Source organism: Numenius arquata, chromosome 3, assembly GCF_964106895.1.
Source record: "Numenius arquata chromosome 3, bNumArq3.hap1.1, whole genome shotgun sequence".
In the NCBI taxonomy this organism is placed as follows: domain Eukaryota; kingdom Metazoa; phylum Chordata; class Aves; order Charadriiformes; family Scolopacidae; genus Numenius; species Numenius arquata.
Genome location: NC_133578.1, coordinates 32222205 through 32245340, shown reverse-complemented (window position 1 = coordinate 32245340; position 23136 = coordinate 32222205). Strand labels below are relative to the sequence as shown.

General features: G+C 45.7%; 1 protein-coding gene across 1 annotated transcript in view; it reads right to left on the bottom strand.

The window, feature by feature from the left end:
- Positions 1–21225, bottom strand: part of ANKRD44 (ankyrin repeat domain 44) — a 149576-nt gene extending 128351 nt beyond the window's left edge. The window contains exon 1 of the mRNA XM_074145392.1: positions 21094–21225. Coding sequence (XP_074001493.1) covers positions 21094–21120 — 27 coding nt within the window. The 5' untranslated portion in view covers positions 21121–21225. The remainder of the gene's footprint in view (positions 1–21093) is intronic.
- Positions 21226–23136: the final 1911 nt, after the last annotated feature.

The following is a 23136-nucleotide window of genomic DNA, read 5'->3' as shown; positions in this document are numbered from 1 at the left end:
ACTGGACTGAGTCAGCACTACAGCCAGGACCAGGGCTCGGGGCCCTCGGCCACCCCACATCCAGCACCATGTGCCCGCTTACGGGTGGAGGCCAAGCACAACCACTGCGACCAAAGCACTTGAGAAGCACCCACCACGAGGAGACTGTTGAAGAGCAGGCCAAGGTTTTATGTGCCACTACAGCACTATTTTCTACCCAGCTCACTTCTGTATCTGTTTTCAGTACTACCCACTAAGAAAAAGGTTCACTGATGCCTATCCCAAAAGGTATCTTGGTCTTTTCAGGGGGTAAAATCTGAAAGCTCACCCGTTGTCAAACCTCCGTCGACCTCTCCAAGATGCCTCACGTGGCCAGCTGCCAGCATCAGGGTGCTTCCTCCAGCACGCTTTGTTAACATAAGCAAATTACAGGGGGTAGGTTAAAAGCAAGATCAAGATCTGCCTGTGCTGTAACCGTGCAGGCTCAAGGGCTGAATAGTCAGTTTCAAAAGCCAATTGCAGTAATTCCAACATTAATGCCTGAATTAAGGACAAAAGCTAGAAATTAGGGACGATCTTCCAAAATTCTAAATATGATCTGGGAATTCCTATTAGCTTAGCCCCAATTACTCCTCTAGATTAATTCTTTAGTACGAAAGCTCCAGCAGGTGCTCCACAACCTCTGCAACTCCAGCCCAAGGAGCTCATGCCAACGGACGCTGAAGAAACACAAACCAGACAAGCATTCCCAGTGCCAGGAGCCAACATCCAAGGGGGAAACGCTAGTCCTGCTCAAGGTAATGGCAATGCACCCATAAATTTTGGTGAAGCCAAGCATTTATGTCTAAAAGGTAGCTCCTGAATGGCAATAGTATATACCATTACTGTTATGGACCACTAATGTAAACCCAGAAAGCTGTGCTGGGCGAGGGAAATGCCAGAAAGGTTTCGTTAGGGTATTTTATGAGAGGTTAATTGTAAAAAGTGACATTCGAAGAAATGGCTTAACAATCTGAGAAGAGAGATTTCTATTTATCCCACAAGCAAACAACTATATTTTATGTTAGTGCTACAGGGCTGCTGTCTCTGCCAGCAGAAGATAAATGCATTTCTTCTGCTAGCCTGAATCTGCACATCCTGTATAAACATATTATGGAGTAACAATGCATATGCAGGGAGTTTGTATCAGGCCTGCAAAACAGATGGCCGCATAAAACACAGATAACCCTCCAAACGACTCTTTTGTCCTGCCATACCATCTTCACCTTGAAAGGTGAAGCAGGAATGAAAGGCAAGCAGGAATGAATGCCTTTCAGAAGATCAATATTCCCCGTACTTTTTTCCTCCAAGTAAAGGAGCCTCTGCATCCTCTGACAGCGTGCCAGGCAGGTTGGTCTCGGAAATCCCAGACCAGTGCCAGAATGGCACACGTTAAGGCACAAATTATTCCGTCGAGTAATTTAGACCCAGGTGCTCCTAAGGGGCACAGGATGCTGCACCGCTGCTCGGGTGGGCACAGCCTAGAGAGAGGGGCTGGCAGCAAGGGACCCCTGCTGTTCCGAGAGCTGCATCTTGGTGTGTTTTCTTTGATGGCTGTTAGGTTCACAAATCAAGCTTGCGTTTTACATACAAGCGCCCAAAGGTTGCAAGAGATACTGTGCAAACTAAAGCCCTATCACCCTTTTCATACAGTCTTTGGGGGAAAAGAATTGTGATTTAAAGGAGAGGGAAGACACGCATGAGAAATAAATCACATAGGACCAATAAAGGTGAAATTACACAGCTACAAGGCATCTTGTTAAAGCAGCGTAAGTACAGAGGAGAGAAATCAGCGGGTTACTGGGTGTTACTATGATGGGCCGCCACATCCTCACTGTACTGAGCCTTCAAAAAGAAGTGGCTAAGACTGTTTTTTGGGGTAGGGGGTTTTTTGGTGGTGTTTTGGGTTTTTTTTTGTATTTTTAAGGGAGACTTTGTAAGGCTAGGTTACAGAACACCTTTCTTATTTTGGTATAATAAATTTACTTCATTTCCTTAGCTGTGTTGAAGCATCACTCAAGTTTTGGGAGCTCCTTTGGCAGCAGAAGGAACTGATGGCCACTGCCCTGGCTCCTAGGGACCAGGCAGCAAGGGCCCTGACTGGCTTTGGGCAGCCAGTTTCAGAGAATTCAGGTCTTTTATACACTGTTCACAGAAAATCCTGCCATGACATAATAAAACCCACAGGCCTATCGCTATTTCAGTCCTAATTTTTTTATTACCATATTCAGGGATTTCATTTTTAATTTATATCTGTATATTGAACACATTCCTGAGCATTCAATAACACTTCTTACCTTTTAGAGACAGCATATGGGTTTGTTGCTGTTTTAAGCATGAAGCTACATGGAGCCACATACCAGAAGAAATTATTTTTAATAAAAAAGTCAACGTTTTCAGAAACTCAACCACAGCTAGAAAAGCAGGTGCCTTCTAATACTATGACAGAGTGTTTCACAGACATGTTTTAGCACCAGATAGTTCAAAACCAGGCAGAATACAAAATATGAGGCACGGTATTTTACAGCCCTATGATACAGAATGACTTTCAGGGAGGAATTTTTAGTTGAAATGGTTTCAACTAGGAAGCAGGGAAAACTATCTGGAAGGTTCAATGTTCATGAGGTACCTTGGTGTAAAATCGTTACTGGCGCATGCGTGCACAGTCTCACAAAGCATTCTTCAGTTAACAAGAAATACCTGGGTTTTCTTCACCAGGCCTCCCATCTGGGTGCTAATTTTAAGGACACGTGTTGAGCCGATCCCCATGGTCACAGCAGCTTTGCCCACAGGCCACCTGCAGAGGCCTCCTCTCTCTACAGAAACCCTGCAAGGCAGCAACGCTGCTGAGAGCGTAAGGCAAGCAAAATCACAGCTGGCAGAACACATAGCATAAAATAAGTTCAGAAGACAAGAATAAAGCAGGAGAAAAACTCAAAGAGAGCGAACAGACGAAAATAATTATAAGACAATTTCAGAGACAGAATTTGGGTGGCTTAAAAGGAAGCAAGACAAAGTTCAGAAAGGGAAAAGCAGAGACAGTCAAAGGATCTCAGCTACTCTGATAACAAGGAAAGAAATGTCACAAAGGATCAACACGCTGAGTTTAATAACCGTTTGGAGCCAGGATGAGGTGGGAAAGAAGGCGTTAAGTTTTTATGAAAGATGCAAGCTTTGGCAATAGAAAGACAACAGCTCCAAGTGGTGTACACTGACTTTCACAAGCTCTGGAGGAGTACAGTAAAAAAGGAACATCGACTTCACTTAAGCTGTCCAGGACCAGGACTACAAATGCAGGGGTCATCGGTTGCAATGTAAGCTTGCAGGGGGGCCGGAGCCTCTCTGAACATTAGGGAAGTGTGGCTGGCTATGTGCAGACCTACACCCTTACAAAACCAGATGGGGCATTCCTTCTACATTCATGGGGAAGAGGAAGAGGAATGCTGAAGCCTCCATGTTGGAGCAGCATAGTCACTTGAAAGACAATTTTTTTTAACATTTGCAAAAGGGAATGATACAAGCATGATGACATATTGCTCCTTTCCGATGGAAACACTGCAGTGCGCTGTTCCTGTTCTCCACTCTGGTTCCCTCCGAGGGCTCCCTCTGTTTGGAACAAGCACCTGCAGAGGCTTCATTAGGAACTGACTGGAATAGGAAAGAGATCAACAAGCTCAAATGCTTTCAAGAATGCATTAAATATAGGTGTGAGACTCAGCCAACCTGCTACGGTAAAAGTAACGTTTACAATGTGGTTTGAGAGCATGGACTTCAAAGACAGAATTGGCATCAGCCACAGAGAGCTCCTGTCTTATCACAAAGGCTTCACAAATCACAAAACAACCTGTCCCAGGTATTTAAGGCATGCGGAAATCATGCTCCCTGCTGTTACTCTCCTCATCTAACTTGTATGTTTGTTTTCAAGATTTGATTTAATTCATTTCACCTTGAAGGCCTCTCAAGTGTATGTTCTGCAATCGTAAGAAAGAGTTAAATGTACTCTCAGATCTGCTGTGTATAGATATCTGCTCTTAACTCTCTTAGATCACTATTCCTTACAGCTGGAATTTATTATAAATGTAAAAAGCAGCCAAATGTATCAAACCTTTAAAATCTATACAAGCAGCAGAAATTCTGGTTTGGCCAGCTGCAGCCAGAAGAATAAAGTATTCAAAATTCTGAATATTTAACAAATATTATAAGATGTTAACTTGTGCATCTGGTAAGCCATTAGGCAAAAAAAGCCTTTTTCAAGCAAGAGTTCTGATACTAACAGATGCAAGTCACCCTCCTAACATTAAAACTTCCATTCAGTCATCCTTCAGCTACACCAACACAACCAAAATGCCCTGAACAAACAGCTCTTCTAGACTGATTAAAAAGAACTCCTGATTAGAAAACATCACTTTCTCTCTTGCCCTTCCATCCATTCATTTATCTGTCTCGTAACATGCTGGAAATATTTGTACTGGCATGCAAGAAAGCAACTATAATGCACCATTTAAGGATTAAAAATGCTTCTGAATAGAAGAGTCAGTATCTACAAGCCATTGCTACCTTATAATTCTGTGTTGATTCAGACACTGTTAAATTCCTTACATATTTAAAAGGACACTTTAGAGTACATTTCTTTTCCCTCAGTTTTACGGCTTTCATTAAACTAGACAATGGCATATTTTTTCCCTCTGCATGCTGAAACTGGAATTGCTTGCCTTGGCAACAAAATCCTGTAATTTCTATTCATGCCAAAAAGCGTCTTTCTTCCTGACCAAGTTTGCTGCAGCTATGACAAGAGCTTGATCAGAAAGCTGTATCACTGGCAGAAAGTGAAGAGCACCGTTCCGAGGGTCTGCAAAGAAAAGTGTCACAGAAAGCAAGTGGTGAAAACACAGCAGGTTCTTTTATCAACTTCCCAATTTAGAAAGAGTTGAAAATTGCCCAGGTGCCAGTCTATCTCAACACACTTGTATGAGGAACAAGCCTAGCACTTACTGGTCCTTATTATTCCCCTTGTGGCTAGAGTGGTTAGCAAAAGTCCAGGCCCTTTACGGGGTTGTTTCTGCTGTGAACACAGGCTTCAAAAACAGTGCACGAAGTCCCATTTCCCTGAATGGAGTAGAAAAATCAACAGCAGGGACTTTACTTCTCAGAAATCCTGATCTCTGCCATCCCAGAGACTTCTGGGAACAAGATATTTTATGACTTCTCAACATTATGCTCCTCCTCCTCCTCTTATACTATCAAAAAGGCTGGACGCCACTAAGTGCAGGGAAGTTCAAATGCTTCTGAAATTTGGGGGACCAGAATGTACCCCATCATACTTAGAGCTTTTAAAACATGAACCAACTATAACAAATGGTACTGTAGTTTCAAGATCTGAAATAATACCAGTCTTCCTGTCTCCCTGAATCTTTGCAAGAGAAAATTAAAGATATGGGCCCTTCATTAGGATGTACATTTGTTTCCATGCTTTCTTTGGTTTTAATTACCTTAACATCCTCTAGATGCCTATAAATCTGCTGTCCAACAATTTGCTTTGTATACTTCACAATGTTGGCATTACATTGACTAATTCCCTGGCTCCTCACTTCCCCCCTTTTAAAAAAGGCCTAATGTTTGCCTGCCTCCAGTCTTGTATTTTCCGCATCCTTCATATACTCATAAATAATCTGTATAAAATTTCACATTGGCACGGCTATTTTACTTTTTAATTTTTCAGTCTTTTCTGATTGCACACCTTATTTGCATACATTTCACATCATATAACAGATCTTTAGTATCATTTCTCATTTTCTTCAACTTATACCTAACATATTTATAAAATCATTTCCATTTTGTTTAAAGAGAAAATATACGGGCTGTTTATAAGGCCAAAAAGAATGGAGGAAAGTGTTTTCAGAAATGTATGAAATGATGAGCCACAAATGACATATGATACCTAAAACTATTTGAGCACTAAAGATCCTTGCTTGTACTGCCACCAGCTCCTCTTTTGGTGTTGTTAGGAGAAAATGATTCTAGTTCTTCCAAAGCTAAGAATGAAGGGGATGATGAAACGTCAGTGGAGATCCAAGGGATTTTTATAAGCACATCCAAGGGAAGGACTGCTGCAAAGGAAGCTTTAACCGCTACCTTTCATCAGACTCCACAGCACTGCAGATACCGTGGCAGTGTCAAAAAAGGAAAAGAGAGACTGTGCGGAAAACATAAAAGGGGGGAAATGGAAGAGTAAAGTCCAACATTTAAAAGTCCTCTGTGACACAAGCTGGGAACAGGGGAAAGCACAGACCATCTTCCATCATGCTCTGAAAACACAAGAGGTGTGGGGAAGGACAAATTGTGCTGGCATATGGGCAAGAGAGAAAGGGCTCCTCGAAACAAGGAATAATAAACATGTCTCTAAAGGAAACCATGGCTGAGACAACTCAGAAATCCAAAAAATACACGTTAAAACTCTATACATGCACTATGTAGTGCATATGTTTAAAAACACGTATGTTGGATCATTGGCCATAGTACTAAAATGGAATAGCTGTCATTAATATTAGCTTAATACAGTATTGCCCATTCATTGGATTTAATCCCCTGTGGCTCGTGACAAACTAGGCACAAGTCTGAATTTGAGAAAGTGTTACATACCTAACTGAAGCAGCATTTCTGAATGTGCTGTCTGGACAGCAGCTGAAGTACAGGATGAGCCGCCAGAGCTGGTGAAAGTCACGCCAGCCGGTTAAAGAGGTAGCTGGATGGGAGAGCGGAAAAGCAGGAACGCCGGGCCATAACCACTAGCTACACTTTGGGGTTAATAAGAAGAGGTGTCAGTTGACTTCTGTTTCCCGGATTGCGGGGGAGAGGCGGGGGAACAGTTGTTTTTCCATCATATAAGAATTATTGCCTCCCTTTGTATCAAATACAGAAGGTGTGTGGCTGCAGCAGAAAAATCTCATTTGCAGAAGAGAGACTAGCTGAATCATCACTTTTCCTCCACCTTGAGATCTAAAATGAAAACCTCTTCCCCTCTCCCTCCCTTCCCCACTCCCAGGCCCCCATAATTAGTTCATCGTCATAAACTGTTAAGGGCATTCCATTACACTTTATAAATGAGGGTGAATATGGGGAAATCATTTGTCTCGGCAGACGGAGGAGGCAAGTAAAACACCTCCTTCGCTACTCAAAGCAAGAGATCGTTACATAAAAATGTAAAGAGCAGTTCTTTGAAGTCTCCTAGCCCTAAAAATGTTATACCAATAAAAGTAGCCATTAATAGGCAGTACATTTGCAGCCACAGCAAGGCAGAAGGAAGAGTAAGATTCAAACTATAAATTTTTTGCTCATCTATTTCTGGCCCTATTTGATCACCCTATCTTGTGGCAGTGTACAAAGCTGCTCTTGTACTAGTGATTTACTAAATGGGACTCTGTAATTAAGACTAACAGCCCAGGTGGCAGAAAGAGGGAAGAAGGTGGAAGCATTACACTTAATTGCACTTATTGCACTTATTAAAAAAAAAAAAAATAGTAAGAAAGAAGAGCATTTCTACTATACCTCTAAGTTAAATTACCTCAAGAATAAAAACAGGGCATACAAAGTCTTCTAATTCAGGAGGCTGTACATACCAGCAGTAAGAAAATAAGACCCAGTTGCCTTCTCCCACTTCTCTCATATTGGAGCCACTCAATCTCTCCAAATTGGCTGTTACTGGGCATTGTTGCTGCAAAGCTAAAAGCACTCCCATGGCTCAGACCTTTGAATTCTTCCATGGACACAGTCTACAGTGGCCACAGATATGAAAGTGGTTCAAAGGACATCAAAAAGCAGGTTAAGCCAGATGATTAAAAACGTACAATCTCAGGTTAGAAATCCATCCTTCACATTAATATGCACACTGAGCCAACAATAAAACAAACCAACAAAATGATGGCCAGTGTCACTCCAAAAGGCCGAGCCAATTTCACGCTTCTAAGCATCACATATTCAGGAAAATGACAAGATCTATTTAGATGTGGAGGGGTGAGAGGCACAGAGATGGAATGTTTTTCTCTCTGAAGGTATGCCCGATCTTCTTCATTTTCCCCTTTTTGGGCTACCTTTCAAACTGTTTTTTAAAAAAACAAACCACCAAACAAGGAAAAAAAATCCTGTATGAAGTCTAAATGAGAGCTGATGAGTATAACTCTTATCACATCGATTCCTAATTTCCTGGGCAGTCCTATAGGATTAACCTGACCAAAATCATCATTGCAAGAGCTCTTTATATTTCCAGTACACCAACACTCCTCCAAGGGCTTGCTTCCACCTTCTCCGTGAAGGTGACGAAAAGCCCAAGTGACACAGTGACACAGCTAAGGTCTGCCAGAGCATCAGTGCCGCAGAAGGAAATGACCTGTGGGACCAGCATGTGGTTTCCTAGAGGAAATGTTGCTCCTTCTTCAGCATCAGTTTTGAGGGAAAATTCTGTGGGAATGAGCCAGAGATCAGACAAATCAAACATTTTCAGCCTGTAGCACTAGAGACCCAGACAGTTCTGTGCGGCGCTTCCTGTGTGAGCAGCACAGTTAATTAACTCTGTGTTGATTAATGATGCTCTCTCACATCAAGAATTTATTGAGTCTGTTATTATATACAAGGTCATAATTGCCAAACAACCACAGCTAAATACCATTCCTTGCAGTCTACTCCTTAAGCATCATAACGTAAAATTAATTGGTACTTGTTTGTTAATTAATATGAAATGTTTTAAGTCATGCACCATAAAACTTACCACTGGTATGTTCTTTTCTAACCAGCCATGAATGAACAGAACTATTTTAATATCTTGAGAAGAACCTCCTCTTTTGAATTGGGGTGGGAAGGGGGGTGTGATTGTTCTTTGTGGTGGGGCTTTTCTCTGCTCAGACATTTACCAAAAGAGCTATTCTTGAATAATTAGTCAGCAGTTATTCTACTTCCATGGTGCATTAAGACAGACTAGCAAAAGACATTCTTATGCAAGAATATGAGCGCCCACACCAAAATATCTATGCAGAATAATTATTTTGGAGTAGCTGTTTCAGTAAATTTCCAAGCCCAGTTGAGATCAGCTCACAGCAAATGATCTAACTTCGCCTCAGGGTAGCAACAAAGATCAAAAAGACACTTGAACTCCTCCGTCCCTTCTGGGATCTTTAAATCCAGGGTTAGCCTCTGTTTAGGGAAAGGGCTGGCAGCAGAACTGTGAAAGAAAGAAGCCCACAGGTTGGATCCCTAATCCTAAGGACGGGGAAGGAAACGTTTTGCACAGACGTGCCCCCTTCCCAGCAGCAAGGACCTGGGCAGTCACTGCCAGAAAAGCTATGCCGGCTTTAACCAACCTGTGGTGGTCCCCCCCATCTGGAGACAAGTCAGGACACAGGCCTGGCCTGGTGGGACAGCAAGAAACCAGAGACAGCGTCCCAAGCCTGGCTCTGCCACGCAGGTAGGGAGAGCACCGGGTCCCAGGAGTCCACCGGGGAACAGACCCTTGTTCCTGCAGCCTCACCTGTGCCCCCAACAAAGTAAAGCCCCTTCTATTTATATTTCTGCAGGTGGTTTTAACTGCCCTCTAAAGGCTTGTCAGCAATGCAAACCTTTTCTTCAACAACATTTGTTTCCAAAAAAAGGGGCATGGGCAGCATAAACTAGGTCTGACTGGTTTTTAAACTCATTTAAGGCAGACCTCGGCAGAGAGATGGCTTTTACGTTGATTCCACTTGTCATGCGACGAACATCAGGGATCAGCATAACTCTAGAGGGAATACAATGTGCATGAACTTAGGCGTTAAGTCATAAGCAACCAAGCTCTCCTCTCGCTGAGCAAACTGTTTATCCCTCTATAGAGAGAATTACCTTATTGGTGAAACATCTACCGTGGCTTAAAATTATTACTGTGTGTGCTCAAGGTTCAATTAACATATTAGCTGAACACTTTGTTAAAAATAGGCAAAAATCTGGACTGTTTTCTCTCCAAGCCTACGGCTTGAAAGCAAGCAAAACACACCAACAGAAGCAGTGTCGGGAATGAAACACTCTTTCTCAAATGCAACGTTGTCCCTGGGATTGCATCCACATAACTGAAGCACTTATTTTTGATGCTCCAATATCCCAGCAAGTGCAGTTCAACCCAGTAGACTCTGAACAGTTCAACAGTCTCACAGGGCCAGATAACACATGAAGAGATTTTTGTTACTTCTGTAGGTCAGAGCTTTCCTTTTTTTGCTGGGTACTGGACAGGCAGCTGTAAAGTGTCCTAGGGGGAAGCTGCTCCGTGCTAAAGCTTTTTGGAGGCAGAATATAATGGAGCAAAGCTTAAGGCACTGAATTATGCCTGCTTCTCCACCTCCTTTTAATTTTTGTCCCTACAACAGAGTCAACTGAAGAGTTCTCCAGACAGCTGTCTGAAAGTGTGCAGCACTCTTTAAAGACCTCTTTTAAAGGGCTGGAGACCATGTGTCTCCACAGAGTCATCTCTAAGGAGTCACACAAAGGTTTTCAGACAGTTGTCTGGAGTTGTCTTCAGCCGGCCCTGCGGGAGCAAGAAGAGCTGAAAATCACGTGCCTGCTCTGTGGTTTGTTGTCGTTTGTGTCTCCTTTTGCAGGCAGCTCTCTGGTAAATCACATACCTGCCTTGAAGGGCATGAAATAGTCATAAAAACCCAGTAAAGATATGCAAACTCTACCCAGGAACAGGAACCAGGAGATCCTAAATGCAATAGCTGATTAACGTGAAAGCTGTGCCTATGCCTGTAGAAAGAGGCTAACAGCGAGGCTCACTGTAACCAGCTGCCCCAGGTAACTGCACCTGCAAAGCTGGGGCTGTGCCATCTCCCCACCAACACTGGGCACGTCCTCAGAGACTCAGGTCCAGCTGCCTGGAGGTTCTGGCTACTCGGCCGCATGAGCTAGTCTCACCCTTCTCTGTGGAGGAGGACGAATCTGTTCAGCTCCATTTGCTCCCATTTGCAGATAAGAATAACCCTCCTCTGGGTGGCAGAGGTGATGCGTAAATTCGCCAGTCTTCATGAAAATGCTTCTAAAAGGAGCACCCTCTTCTAATTAGAAACTAGATTATATGTCTATAAATATTTACATGTAATAAACAAAACTTAGTGAGAAGACTGCTCAGTTTCAGCCTGACATGAAATGGATCTTGTGTGAACATACCCAAGGGGCTCCATCTGATGATCCACTGACAGTAAGTTTTCACATTTGAGAGGCTATTTCCATTTCCCCACCCAGCTCCGTGTGTGTGCTGTGTGGCCGAGAGTCACACAGTCCTGGATTATTAGGACGCTTAGTCTAAACAAGTGGCCTTGGTACACAACAGGCTGATCTCACTTTTACCGTTTGCACTGCCAGAATACAACGCTAAGCCTATGACACAGGATTAGTAACCAAAGACAGCCACCCACTGCCACCAGCTTGAATAAACCTTCACCTACCAGGTGACCTAGAAACCATTTCCTAACACAGCACTTTCTCTTAAGCAGCACCAATGCTGATCTTACACTTTAAAGGACAAACATCTAAATAAACTATAAGTTCATTGAATTTAACACTGTGCTATGAAACTGCATGACACCGTTCATTCCTCATCTCGCAACATCGTAAGATTGGCATCAGTCCCCATGGTAAACAGCATTAAAACAACTTGCAGGGAGGAAGGGCGCCCCTGTGAATCAGCCACTGAAAGAGGTAAATCAGGATTCGGCTCTTGCTCTGCCACCCGCTCCCTTCTCAGCCCAACCTCAGTCACACGAGTTTCTCTGCACCCCAGTTCTCCTGCTGCAAACCAGGGTAACGGCCACCTTCTCCTGACAGTGCCATCCTGCTACGTGTTGCTTGCTGCTTCCTCCCCTGCCTCCTCCTTGCATCCCGCACACTCTCAGCCTCTATTCTGCAGGGCAGCTCTTCCCCCTTCGCCTCCCTCTCTCCCACCTCTAAAGCCACCTCGGCAGCTTCTTAAAATCTCAGATTTGCCTCCAACTGAGGGTAACCGAGCCACAGGCTCCATCTGCAGAAAACCCCACCAGAAGCAGGGTCACATATCCCAACAGAGGAGTAAGAGTACGCTTATACCTAAAGGATCAGGGCTTGCTTACGTTAAAACAAAGGAATTTCCTTACACTAGGCTTTATTCACGCCAAGCGGGATGCAGCAGGACCACTCATCTAAGCGTGCTCCTCTCAAACAATGGCCGCAGGATCCTGTGCACCAAGTTTACTTGGTTGGTAGAGCCCTTTAGAAATGTTTCTGGAGTCAATGACTAAATAAGTCCCTCTCTTGATTTTAAATTAGAGATAAATGCTGCGTGTCGCATTGGCAAGCACATAAAAGCAGCTGGAAGCACAAAGACAATACGGGGTATTTCAGGCCTTTGTTCTCTCATTTTTCACCCTTGGCACGTTAAACAACTAAAGACCACACTGAGCAAATCAGTGTTTTACCAGATAACGCTGCAGGCTTTTAGCTTAAAAACCAGAGGTTCCCTGCTGGCACCAGCTCAGGTGGCAAGAAGGCTGGCTCAGGCTGAGACACCAGCCCCAACTTGGGGGCCCAACAGCACAGGCACGGCTTTGCCACGCTGCCTTATTGCACAGAAGACTACCAAGCTCACAGAGAAAAGCAGTAACCTTTATAAGAAGGGGAGAATGAAAGCACTAGTGAAAAGGATGTTGTCCACCTTTACCTGTTCTAAGTACAGAAAAAACTAAATTTATACATAGAAACACAGAAACGCAGGTGCTGCTAGCAGCATGTTACTATAAATACAAAGCAGCTTCCCCATATTCCTGCAAAGTCTGTCTAGATTCAATGCGCCCAAAAGCAAAACTTCACCTGAGGATGAGACTTCAGAAGGCAATCTGCAGCCCTTCCACCTTGGAAAGGCAAGGAGCTTATCATGTTAAAATGACACTATGATAAAATGGGTTATGTTCTCCATCTCAACTGTACTGCCTACATTATTAATGACGAAATGCATATAAAAGCTTATTAATGTTCACACCGGTTTCCTTTCCCAGAAATGATTTGATCACATTTAGAATGTGAAAGCTTGTGCATCTAACAGTGCAGCTGACTGTTGTCTTCTCTTCAGTTTATACATCGTGGATAGCAATACTTGACTTTTACATTTCTACTATTAAATTTCTTCAAGTTACATACTCTCTACTGCTGGTAGTACTTCATTTACAGAGACATCAGTTAGAGGTATGCAACTCAGTAGGTACCAAACAACTATTTTGCACGGACAAAAGACATTTGATCAAGCAACAAGTCTGTAAAACTACAAAGGCTGCAAGATGGGGAAAAACAGGTCATATAATGAGATCACAAAATATGTCAGAATAGAAACGGTAATGCTTTAACAGCAAATTACTCATTAGTAGCGATTATTTGCAGACTGTGTCATTGAGGATATCAACATGTGGCCCTTGGAACAATCCTACACATGCGTAATTCAATAGTACCAGGGGTTTTCATATGAAACCAACTCCTTCATGCAATAAAAAAGCTAAAGCCTTAGCTCAGTAAGTAGATGCCATCAGGTACATCTGTTAAGAGCGCGTGCAGAAGTCAACCATCACGGTTTTGCTTACTTCCTCATAAAGATGCAGTAGTGTGCAGCTACCAGGAGGAAGTGGGGGCTTTGCGAGGGCATTCTCCCCAAGTACTCTTTTCAAAATAAGAAAGCAAGCCATTACAAAGGATTCCAGCACAAAAATGCATGTCCCTACATAAAACCGGCTCGTAACTGGAAGTACAAATATCAGCCAGACAAGCCTATGTTAGGCCAGGAGGGTCAGCGCTGCCTGGCAGAAACGTATTAAGCAGCCTCCATTTTTGGTTGAACATCTGCAGCCGAGAAAGACTTTTTCTTCCCCCAAAAGCAAAACACATGCAAATGTCTGTCATCAAAAAAAGCACATACTTTTTCAGAATGTCACAATTACCTAGCCACAACTAAATGCTGTAATTTGTTGAGCGACTCCTTGCAAACTTCAATAATGACCTCAAACTCTTGGATAAAACTGCAAAATAACTTCCCCCCTTTGAATGTAATTTTGTAATGCTTTGATTCCCACCCATCACCAGGCCGAAGGGCTCCCAACAGCATGCTGCTACATGTTTCTAGCACAGCAATTAAAACAAAGCTGAAGCCACAGACGGCAGCTGTGGGAACTTTCCAGCTCATGCTTTCCAGCTAGCAAAAAAAAGTGACAAATGTCAGAGAGGTACTTCTGGGAAAAAAAAAAAAATTCTGTTAATTTTAAAACAGAAACAGCTGAAAATGCAACAATCAGAGCTCCTCTGATTGGGAGGACAGCTTTAGGAAGAGGAGAAGTTGCTTGGCTTGGCTTCTCCGGGCAAACACACTGCAGAGCACTGGGCGAGAACGGGGAAATCCTTCCTGCCGGGACCACCTCCCGGAGCCTCTGCCTCTCCAGCAATGAACAGGCAGGATCAGCTACACCCAGACCTCTAGAAACAATCCTTAAAAGTTTTCTTTGCTGGTTTTCAGGGATCTGCCCCCAAGCCAGCATTCAGCAACCAGCTAGCTCCAGCTTGGGCACTTTTATTCCCAGGTCACAGAAATCATCTGCCCACCCTTGAGCAAGGATCCAGATAAAAATACCACCTTGCTCAAACCAAGCCGTTACACAAGAGCCCAAGCTGGGAGGAACATTTTTCTCTCTACTAAATGTAGTCATGACAACCACATCTTCATTTCAGAGATGAGCAGGGAGAGGTCATGAGGCACTTGTCATGCAGGGATAAAATACCACACCTCAAGTGAGCACAGGAGGGTGAGTTCTGCTGGATGCCATCTGCGATTCCAGAAAACTAACATCCTAACAAGACAGGCCCACACCCCCTCAAAACAGCGTAGGCATCTAGGTGCAACCACTGCAAAACCCTTATGGCATTACCGAACAGTAAACTTGGGAGGATTTCTCTGCTAAAGAAATATCTATGATAGACTTGAGCACGATACATGACTGCAGAAATTCCCCTGATTAAAGTGCTTCTTGTTTACCTTGAAACAAGCTACAAAACTATCAGAAAGTGATACTTCCCGCAGAAGCCACGACCAAAAAAAGCAAGCAGCTTCCTTTTCAAGCCTGTATCTTGCTCTCTTTGGCAACTCCAAGGTTGTTTTTTATCCCCTTTCTTCTGAACAGGACCAGACAATGAAACGTGTCAGGCCTCAGGGGCCATCTATGCCAGATGGCAGTGACCATCATTCCTACAGATCTGAACAAGGGCAGAAATGCTGGCACATCCCACTTTTTCCAAAGTTTGTATTTTATTTTGGAATGCATGGAGCCATACCTCACCGTATGTATGCCATGCCTAGGAACGTCACAGCTCTCAAAAGCCAATGGCTCCTGCGGTGGAGTTATTTTGGTCCAACCACGTTTTCATTTCACAAGAAAGGAGAGAGAAACACTCTTGTGGGTAAATTCCTCCTCCTTCCTTCTCCACAATTACCTTTGTCTTTTGGCTACCTAAATATTTTGTACTAAAACAGATTATCTCTTCCATGCTGTGAGCCCTTTCAAAAACATGTGGCTGCCTGCAAATTAATACACACCTTAGTATTACCTAGTGATAATACAAGAAGTGGAGGAATTGTGGGACCTCATGCCACACAAAACTAACCAGTGGGCTGTCTGTGGCCACGGGGTACAGGTTCATTACTACTATTTTATATAGCAGATTCAGGGGCATCTTCTCAGGTGCTTTTACTTGCCAGAGAGAAAGGATACACAGAAAAACAGTCTTGTCAATTGAATGGTTCTTAGATAAGTTAAAAACACACCATCATTTGGAAACTGAATCAGTTTTGTTAGGAGGTTATTTGTTAATGTTGTATTCATTTTGGGTTTAAGTGTATTCAGACGCAAGTCCACCCTTTGCCCAGACAAATTTTATGATCTTTGACATCTGTTTAAAATTATTTAAACATTTGTTTAATGCTGTTTCTCTGTGACCATAATAAAAAGGATCCTGATGGTCAGCGGAGAACTGTCAAACACAGGAAAACATTTGGGAAAGGGAGGGAGAGAAATGGTCTTTTCAGTCCTAGTCACACTGCATTACTCTCAGCAATCAAGGACAACAGGCAAAACACCAGGAGACAGGATGAGGTTTTGCTGTTAATAGCAGCTTAAGTGCATACCCTAACCATTTATCTGGGCTTCATTACCCTTGTGCATGCATATGCATGCTTGTAAGGGTAGCTTAAAAATAATTTTGTTGTTTTGTACACACAGAGGACCTGAAGTCACAGTAAATTTTGACCCCCAGGTGCACTGGGTCACGGTGAGACGGAGCCTGTGTCTGTCCCAGATGTACAGCAAGCTTCCCACTGAATTTGGCAGTACAGGCATAAAAACACTAGACACTACATCTCCTAAGAGTAGCTCTTTTAAAAGAGGCTTCACCTCTATGTAACTTCCCATATTATTTTTGTTTATAGAAAACATTCCCAGTGTCTTTCAAAGACAGAATGATGCACTTCCCCTGTAAACGGGCATAAATGTAATCAACAGCTAGGCCAGGGAGAGCTTGCGTCAGCCTCTGATGGACACCAGCAAGCAGGATGTCCCTGCACAGGAGCTGCTCCGACCGTCGCTGCCTCCGACGCGGCACGATGGGCGCACTTGTGCCGAGGTGTCTGAAAGCAACCTGATCCGCACAAGCAGACAGCTAGCACCCCAAATCGAACACAGCCACACACCAAGCGGCCTCCTTGGCTTTAAACAGGACGACAAGGATGGAGTTAGCTACAAAGACAACCTGCAGGCCCATGGGCACTGCTGGCGGTCCTGCGAGGAGGGCGTCAGCTGGCAAGGCAAGCCTGGAAATGAGATGGAGACGCTACAGAAGCTTAGATTCTTCAAAAATAATTTTTCAAATGCTAACTCACAGAAGTTTAAATAAAGAAATATTTTGAGATATTTTACCCTCTCAACAGAGCGCTGACAGGAGCAATTGTCTGTGTTTGCTGCCCAGAACCATCAATGGAAACCCTCAGGATTAAAAGCACACTCAGCATGACTCTGACTAACAGGCTTTCTCTTGAAAAGTTTGCAAGTGGCAAACAAACAGTTCTCAAGAAACCAAGTTACTCAGTGCAAGTGTGAAGAACAAGCCGTGCAAAGCGCTGCAGGTGGCGGGAAGGGAGAGCGGCAGTGGCAGGAAGCAGCCTGCATCTGCTGGTTCCTCAGCGGACAGGAGAGAAGGTGGGTCCAGGCAACGACTACTGCTCAAAAAGCAGCCACAAAAGTCAAAAACCAATCGATACTTTTACCCTCAGGGCTCTGGTGAAGGGGGAAGAAGACTCATGAGAGAGAAGGAGGGAATGGCAGCTCAAAAATACAGGAAGGAATGAAGACCTGCAGGAAGCAGGTTTCCTCTGACAGCACCCGAGGGATGCAGCACGTGCCCTGTCACACGTGCAGAGCCAGGCTCCAGCTGTGTCAGCACAACTCACACCTCAACACAACTCTGGCCACCCACTTGTTGAAGCCCTTGTCTTGTGCTCCTTCTCAACTCTAGCTTAAATGCAAAGGCTTTTATCACATACAACTGCACCCTCGCGTAACATAAAATACAAACACTTACCAAAATGGAAAAGATACAACCAATAAAGTGGATGGGGAACACTACAGCAATAACTCTTAGAATTGAAAAATTACTCTTTTTTTTCACTCTTTAAAGCAATTTGCATGCTTGCTGTAATCAACATTCACTGCAGAGATGGTAAAAAAAAAAAAGGAACAGATAAAGTTTTAAGATTTAGAGTAAGTTTCGCAGTATTTATATATGACAATTGAAATATTTCAAACATCGCAACATTTACAACTGCACTGACACACCACTACAGACAAAGATTAAAATCCTAGGCATTTAATTTAAGTTTTATGAATTATCATAGGTAGTTTTCAGCTTAACATTTAGTCATTCAAAAATGGCTAGCGGCAGGTTACTGAAGAAAGGAAGGTCTGGAAGAGATTCATGCAGAAACGTATGATGGTAGAATACATTTCCTGTGGTTAAATGATTTAAGGGTTTCTTGTGGCCCGACTGATGAGCTAGCAATTACCATCACTGGAAGTAAATTCAAGTAATCTACACTAATGCTAAACCCTTAAACTAAGCTGTGCTGCCTAAGGAGTGAATACAGCCAAAAGTACCAATAATCTCTTAGAAGGATTAAGCGCAGCAATACCTTAGCACCTTTCAGCTATGTCAAAAAAGAAGCAATAATGAAAGTCTGTCTGTCCTCAAAGCCTGTACTGGAAACCGTGTGATTAATTTCTCATCTGTCTGAACGCTCTGCTGCGAGGTGCGGCTGGTGAGAGAAGCCAAGAACAGAGGCGAGAAGGAAACAGGTTACTTACAGAAACGCATGTTTAAACTCTCAGCGTGTGGGTTCTCTAGCCTTCTCCTACAGGAAGCTGTCCTCACTGGTCAAGAGAGTCATGGATCCAGAGGAAAGCACGTGCTACAGAAATCACAGTGGACAGGCAGAGGAGAGAGGGCTCCGTTTCAGAGGCAGCCTCCCCTAAGCATCGCAACTACGACCTGAGCCAGACTTCACACTCGGTGCACAAAAAGCAGCCCACGCTCCGACCGCCGCAGGTACACCTGGTACGCAGTGTCCTCCGTACTGTAATTCACATTGCAGGACACTGCTGTGGCCTCTGGTGTTCAAGCAAAGAGAAATGGTTTTCTGAATTGCTGCAAGTTATCGAGGCCACAATTGCCTTGATCCTTAAGAGCAGGAAGAAACCCGGGAGGAGCCTCTTCCCACAGCCTCAGCGAGTCTGAGAACAGGCAGGAGTTGTTACAGGAATACATATCTTCCCAGGCACATCATTCTTTGTCCCAGCTTCACCTCTGTTTTGCCTGGGTCTGTCTATAAACATGTGGGGCTGCTGCTACTGCGTCTCTTTTAGTTAGAGGTGGGCCAGCCTGGGGCCAGCGCTCCTCAAGCCTGATGTAGAAGACAAGTACAGCTTGGCCTGAGGCACACAGAGCTGCTGCTGCAAGTTGTGCAGCCCCAGTTAGAACTGCTCGAGCTGCAGGTCAGAAAGGCTCCACCAGCAATGGCTCCAAATACACAGAGACACACGTAAACTTCTGTACCCCATTTAAGAGGAAGCACCACAACCAGCTTCGAACGTATCCCTCCCCCCTCCTCCAGTCTCCCAGAAGTGAAAGAAAAAGATCTCCTGAAGAAGCTGAAGAAAATCAAGAGAGATCCAGTAGGATGAGTACAGGTAGACCTTCGTAAATGACAAAGGACACATACTCACAAACAGAAACTATCAGCCTGTCATATCATGTCCCAGGCCACAGCCTGACCAGGAACTATCGTGAGCACCCACAATTATTTTGAGCGTCCCCAAAGCAGGCACGCTGCAGGGGCACAACGGCAGCTCTAAGGAGTCTCATCCCTCAGCTTTGAGGGTTCTCAGAAGAGAAGGGAGAACGGTAAGACAACAGCCTACGTTGTTTTTTTATAGCAATAAAGACTTCATCAAGACGTGATCCACTGGACTTAAATCTGATTTGACTTCTGCTGCTGCTGCCGAAGCAAAATCCCCGCAAGATTTCCCGCAAAGGTTTACAAACTCTAAAGGCAGTAAATTCAGGGGCTTCATTAAACACGTGAAAAGCACTGAAATGGTACAATTTTGGTCCCCTGTAACATATGCATTTTTAATATTAACACTTGCTGTTTGGATTTTTAATACACAGATCCTACCTAAATCTCCTTATTTATGAGACCCAGCCAGTGCACCACAGGGCAGTAAAGCCTCATGGTGTGAAACATTTTCTTTGCCAGTCATAAGCACCACATCTAAAGGTGAGGATGTTCGAGGGACATGTCAAGAGACAGCCCATAAATATTGCCTTCTGTTACACACAAAAATGTGTTATAGGCTGTGTTTGGTCACACCGTGCTGCTTTTACTTTAGAAGCAGCTTTATCCTTTTTTCCTTTCAAAACTCTTTTCAACATGCTATGTTGTGGCTTTGTGCACGTGGAAGATTTTCTTAGAAAAGCATAAATAGACCGTGAGCAAGGTTTGGGGTCTGTAAGTACGGGGTATTTGGAGAGGGGCTGGCTGCAGAGAGTCCTCCTGAACCCAGCAGGAAGGTCTGAGGCTTGCAGGACACCCACGCTGCAGATCACAGGCAGACCACATTAAATTAAAAATAGCAGATTAAAGCACGCAAAGTGTGTAACAGTTGGTAGAGTATGTGGATAAATCAGGATGTGGGAGCCATAATATCAATTTACGAAATATTTTTAAATGCTTCTAACTACCAGCGATAAGAAATGCTCTAATACTGATTACAGCTGTCTGCCCACTGCTAAATTTAACACGATCTAAGAGTTTAATTCTATGGTTTTCCCTAGCAGCCTGCGAACAACGGCGACAGCTAAACCGAACGGGCACTTCCTAAGTAAAAAGGCGGCAGGAAAAATAATTTATACGTATGGCACAGCAGCCAAAACCTGGGAGAAACCCCAAGGAAGGCGAAGCAGAGCCGAGAGGCCTTTCGAAATGAGCCAACGTCCGCTTCCATCCCGCCCCGCCGACGGGAGCTGTCAGGATCGCACCGAGGAGCGGGGGGCGCCGGCGGCCGGCTCGGCGGGGGACGGGCGAGCGGCGGCAGCGGCTCTCGCCCGGCGAGCTGCGCCCTGCCCGGCCCCGCGCCCCCGGCCCCGGCTGCCCCCACACGCCTCCTGCGCGGGCAGAGACAATGTCCGCCGGGAGGGGAAGAGAAGCGAAGAGCATCTGCGGCGGCCGAGGGGCAGCGGGGACCCGGCACCCCACGGCGATCCCCCCGGGGAAGGGGGGATCGCGCTTCTCCCAGCGCGGCCGCCTCCGCTACAGCTCCCCCCCCGCCAGCTGCGGTTCTCCGCTGGGCCTCCCCCGGCACAACACGGAGCCGGGCCAGGGCTGCGCTGCCGCGGCGGGCTGAAGCTGAGGGGAGAACCCGCCGCCCCCGCTCCCGCCCGCCCCGCGGCGCCCACCTGGTCGGCGAGCTTGAGCACCGCCATCCTCCGCCGCTCCTCCCGCGCACATGCAGCTCCTGCGACGGGCGGCGAGCGCGCCCCGCGACCGGCGCTGCTGCTGCTGCTGCGGCGGCGGCGGCAGCTCCGCTCCGCGCCGGCGGGGCGGGGCGGGGGCGCGGAGGCCGCCTCGCCTCGCCTCGCCCAGCCCGGCCCGGCCCGGCCCAGGAAGCAGGGGCGGGCGGGCTGTCGCGCACGGGCCGCGCCGCCACCGCCGCCTGCCGCCTTTGTTCGCGCCGGCGGCGGGTGCCTGAGCCGAGCGGAGCGCAGGGCCGCCCCAAGGGCTCTCGGCGCCTCCGCCCCGCCGAGCCGCGCCAAGGGGCGGCGGTGGACAGGGTGAGGGGCAGCACCGCCCCAGGCCGGGCCTGCCCCGCCGCCCGGACCCGCCCCGCGCCCCGGCCCTGACGGGCGACCCGGCCCGGGGCGCAGTCGGGGGCTCCCCGGGGGCACCTGCCGCACGCCGCGGAGGGGCTGGCGGTGTGGAGACGGAGGGAGCCGAAAGCCGAGCGCCCTCCGGCCCCTCAGGGCGACGGCGGTACCCCCGTCAGACCGGCTGCCGCAGCGAGAGGCCGTAGTAGCCCCGTCCCCGCTTCAGGGTGGGCTGCCTGGCGGGGCCGCAGGCTTGCAGAGCTTCGCTCCCATGAGGAACGAGGTTCTCAGGCCCACTGTGGTTCCCAACGCGCCGAGGGACAGGGGGAAAGGTGCTATTCCAAAGCTGTGGAAAAGGGGAAACCCAGGCCTCTGCCCATTCCTTCTTTCCGTGCACGTTGACATATGCAGAGAAACTGTTTGTCACATCCCATGAATCAGGGACAACTGTCAAGGGTCTTTTGGGCTGGTTCATTTACTTGTTTTTGGATTATACAGTTTTAACAGAAGTCTGCAATAATCTGGTAACTTGCAAGAATCTGGTAACTCCTGACAAGCCTAAGTCTCTTCATACTCCATATATTATTTCACTTTTCAATGACTAGAACATGAGATAAACTGCACTTCTTTTTAAACAAGCAAGCAAACATGCCACACAAGTCCCTGCCCCGTGCTGCAGAGGAACATGAGCATCATCCAATCTTCCTGGGGAGCTTAACTTGGGGAAACTTCAGTTCCACCCTCAGATCTGGCCGTCAGTGGGACTCAGCACCAGAGCAAGACTGCACAGCCGAGCACATAAGGGGGGAGGGGGGAGGGAGGATAGGAAGGAAAAAAAAAAAGCATGAAGGGGTAAATTATTTCTTGCCCCTCAGAGTTGACAAGCTGAATCCCTGAAGCATGGGATCTGATTAAAATCATTGGCACAATGCACAGCAACAGGAGTTACAAACACGCTGAAGGTAATGAGGGTAATTACATTTTTCCGAGGACACGTAACTGAAGAGCAAAGGACTGAAGATTCCCTCTTCCCCTCCTCCGTGCGGCACAAAGAGGCCAGGTATTTCCCCACAAGTTAGATTCTGCAGTAACGAGCTGCTGTACGGCACGACACATCCGATATGACTGTGATTTATGAATTTTCAAACCTTGATTACAGAACAGGGTGACTTTAAGTAGTTAAATAAAAAAAAAGGGAAGTGTCTTCTGTGGAAGAAAACCAATCCAAGAAGGAAACAGATGTTGGTTTCAGGCTTCTGAAGCATCATTATAAATGGGGATTAAAAATAACCTACAAGTTACAACACATTTTGACTCCAAGTATTTTAAAGGGGTCTTAACGGAAAAACAGTCTTAATATAAATCAGTCTTTTAGAGAAGAAAAAAAAAAAAAAAGCAGCAAGAGAGAATCCAGTACCTGTTAAGAATGTACGAACTCAGGCAGTTTTTCTTTTTAATATTTTCACCCCTTATGGTCTTTGTCACACCAGAACACCTAGAAGCACTACGCTTGCACCAGCAGAGTTGCTCTGTGTCGAACCACGTGCTGAGAAGGGCAGTTGGCAGCCCCGTGCTGCCGTGCACCGTGGAGCCGAGCCTTTCGGTGTCCCACTGATTCAATCCAGAAATTCTGCT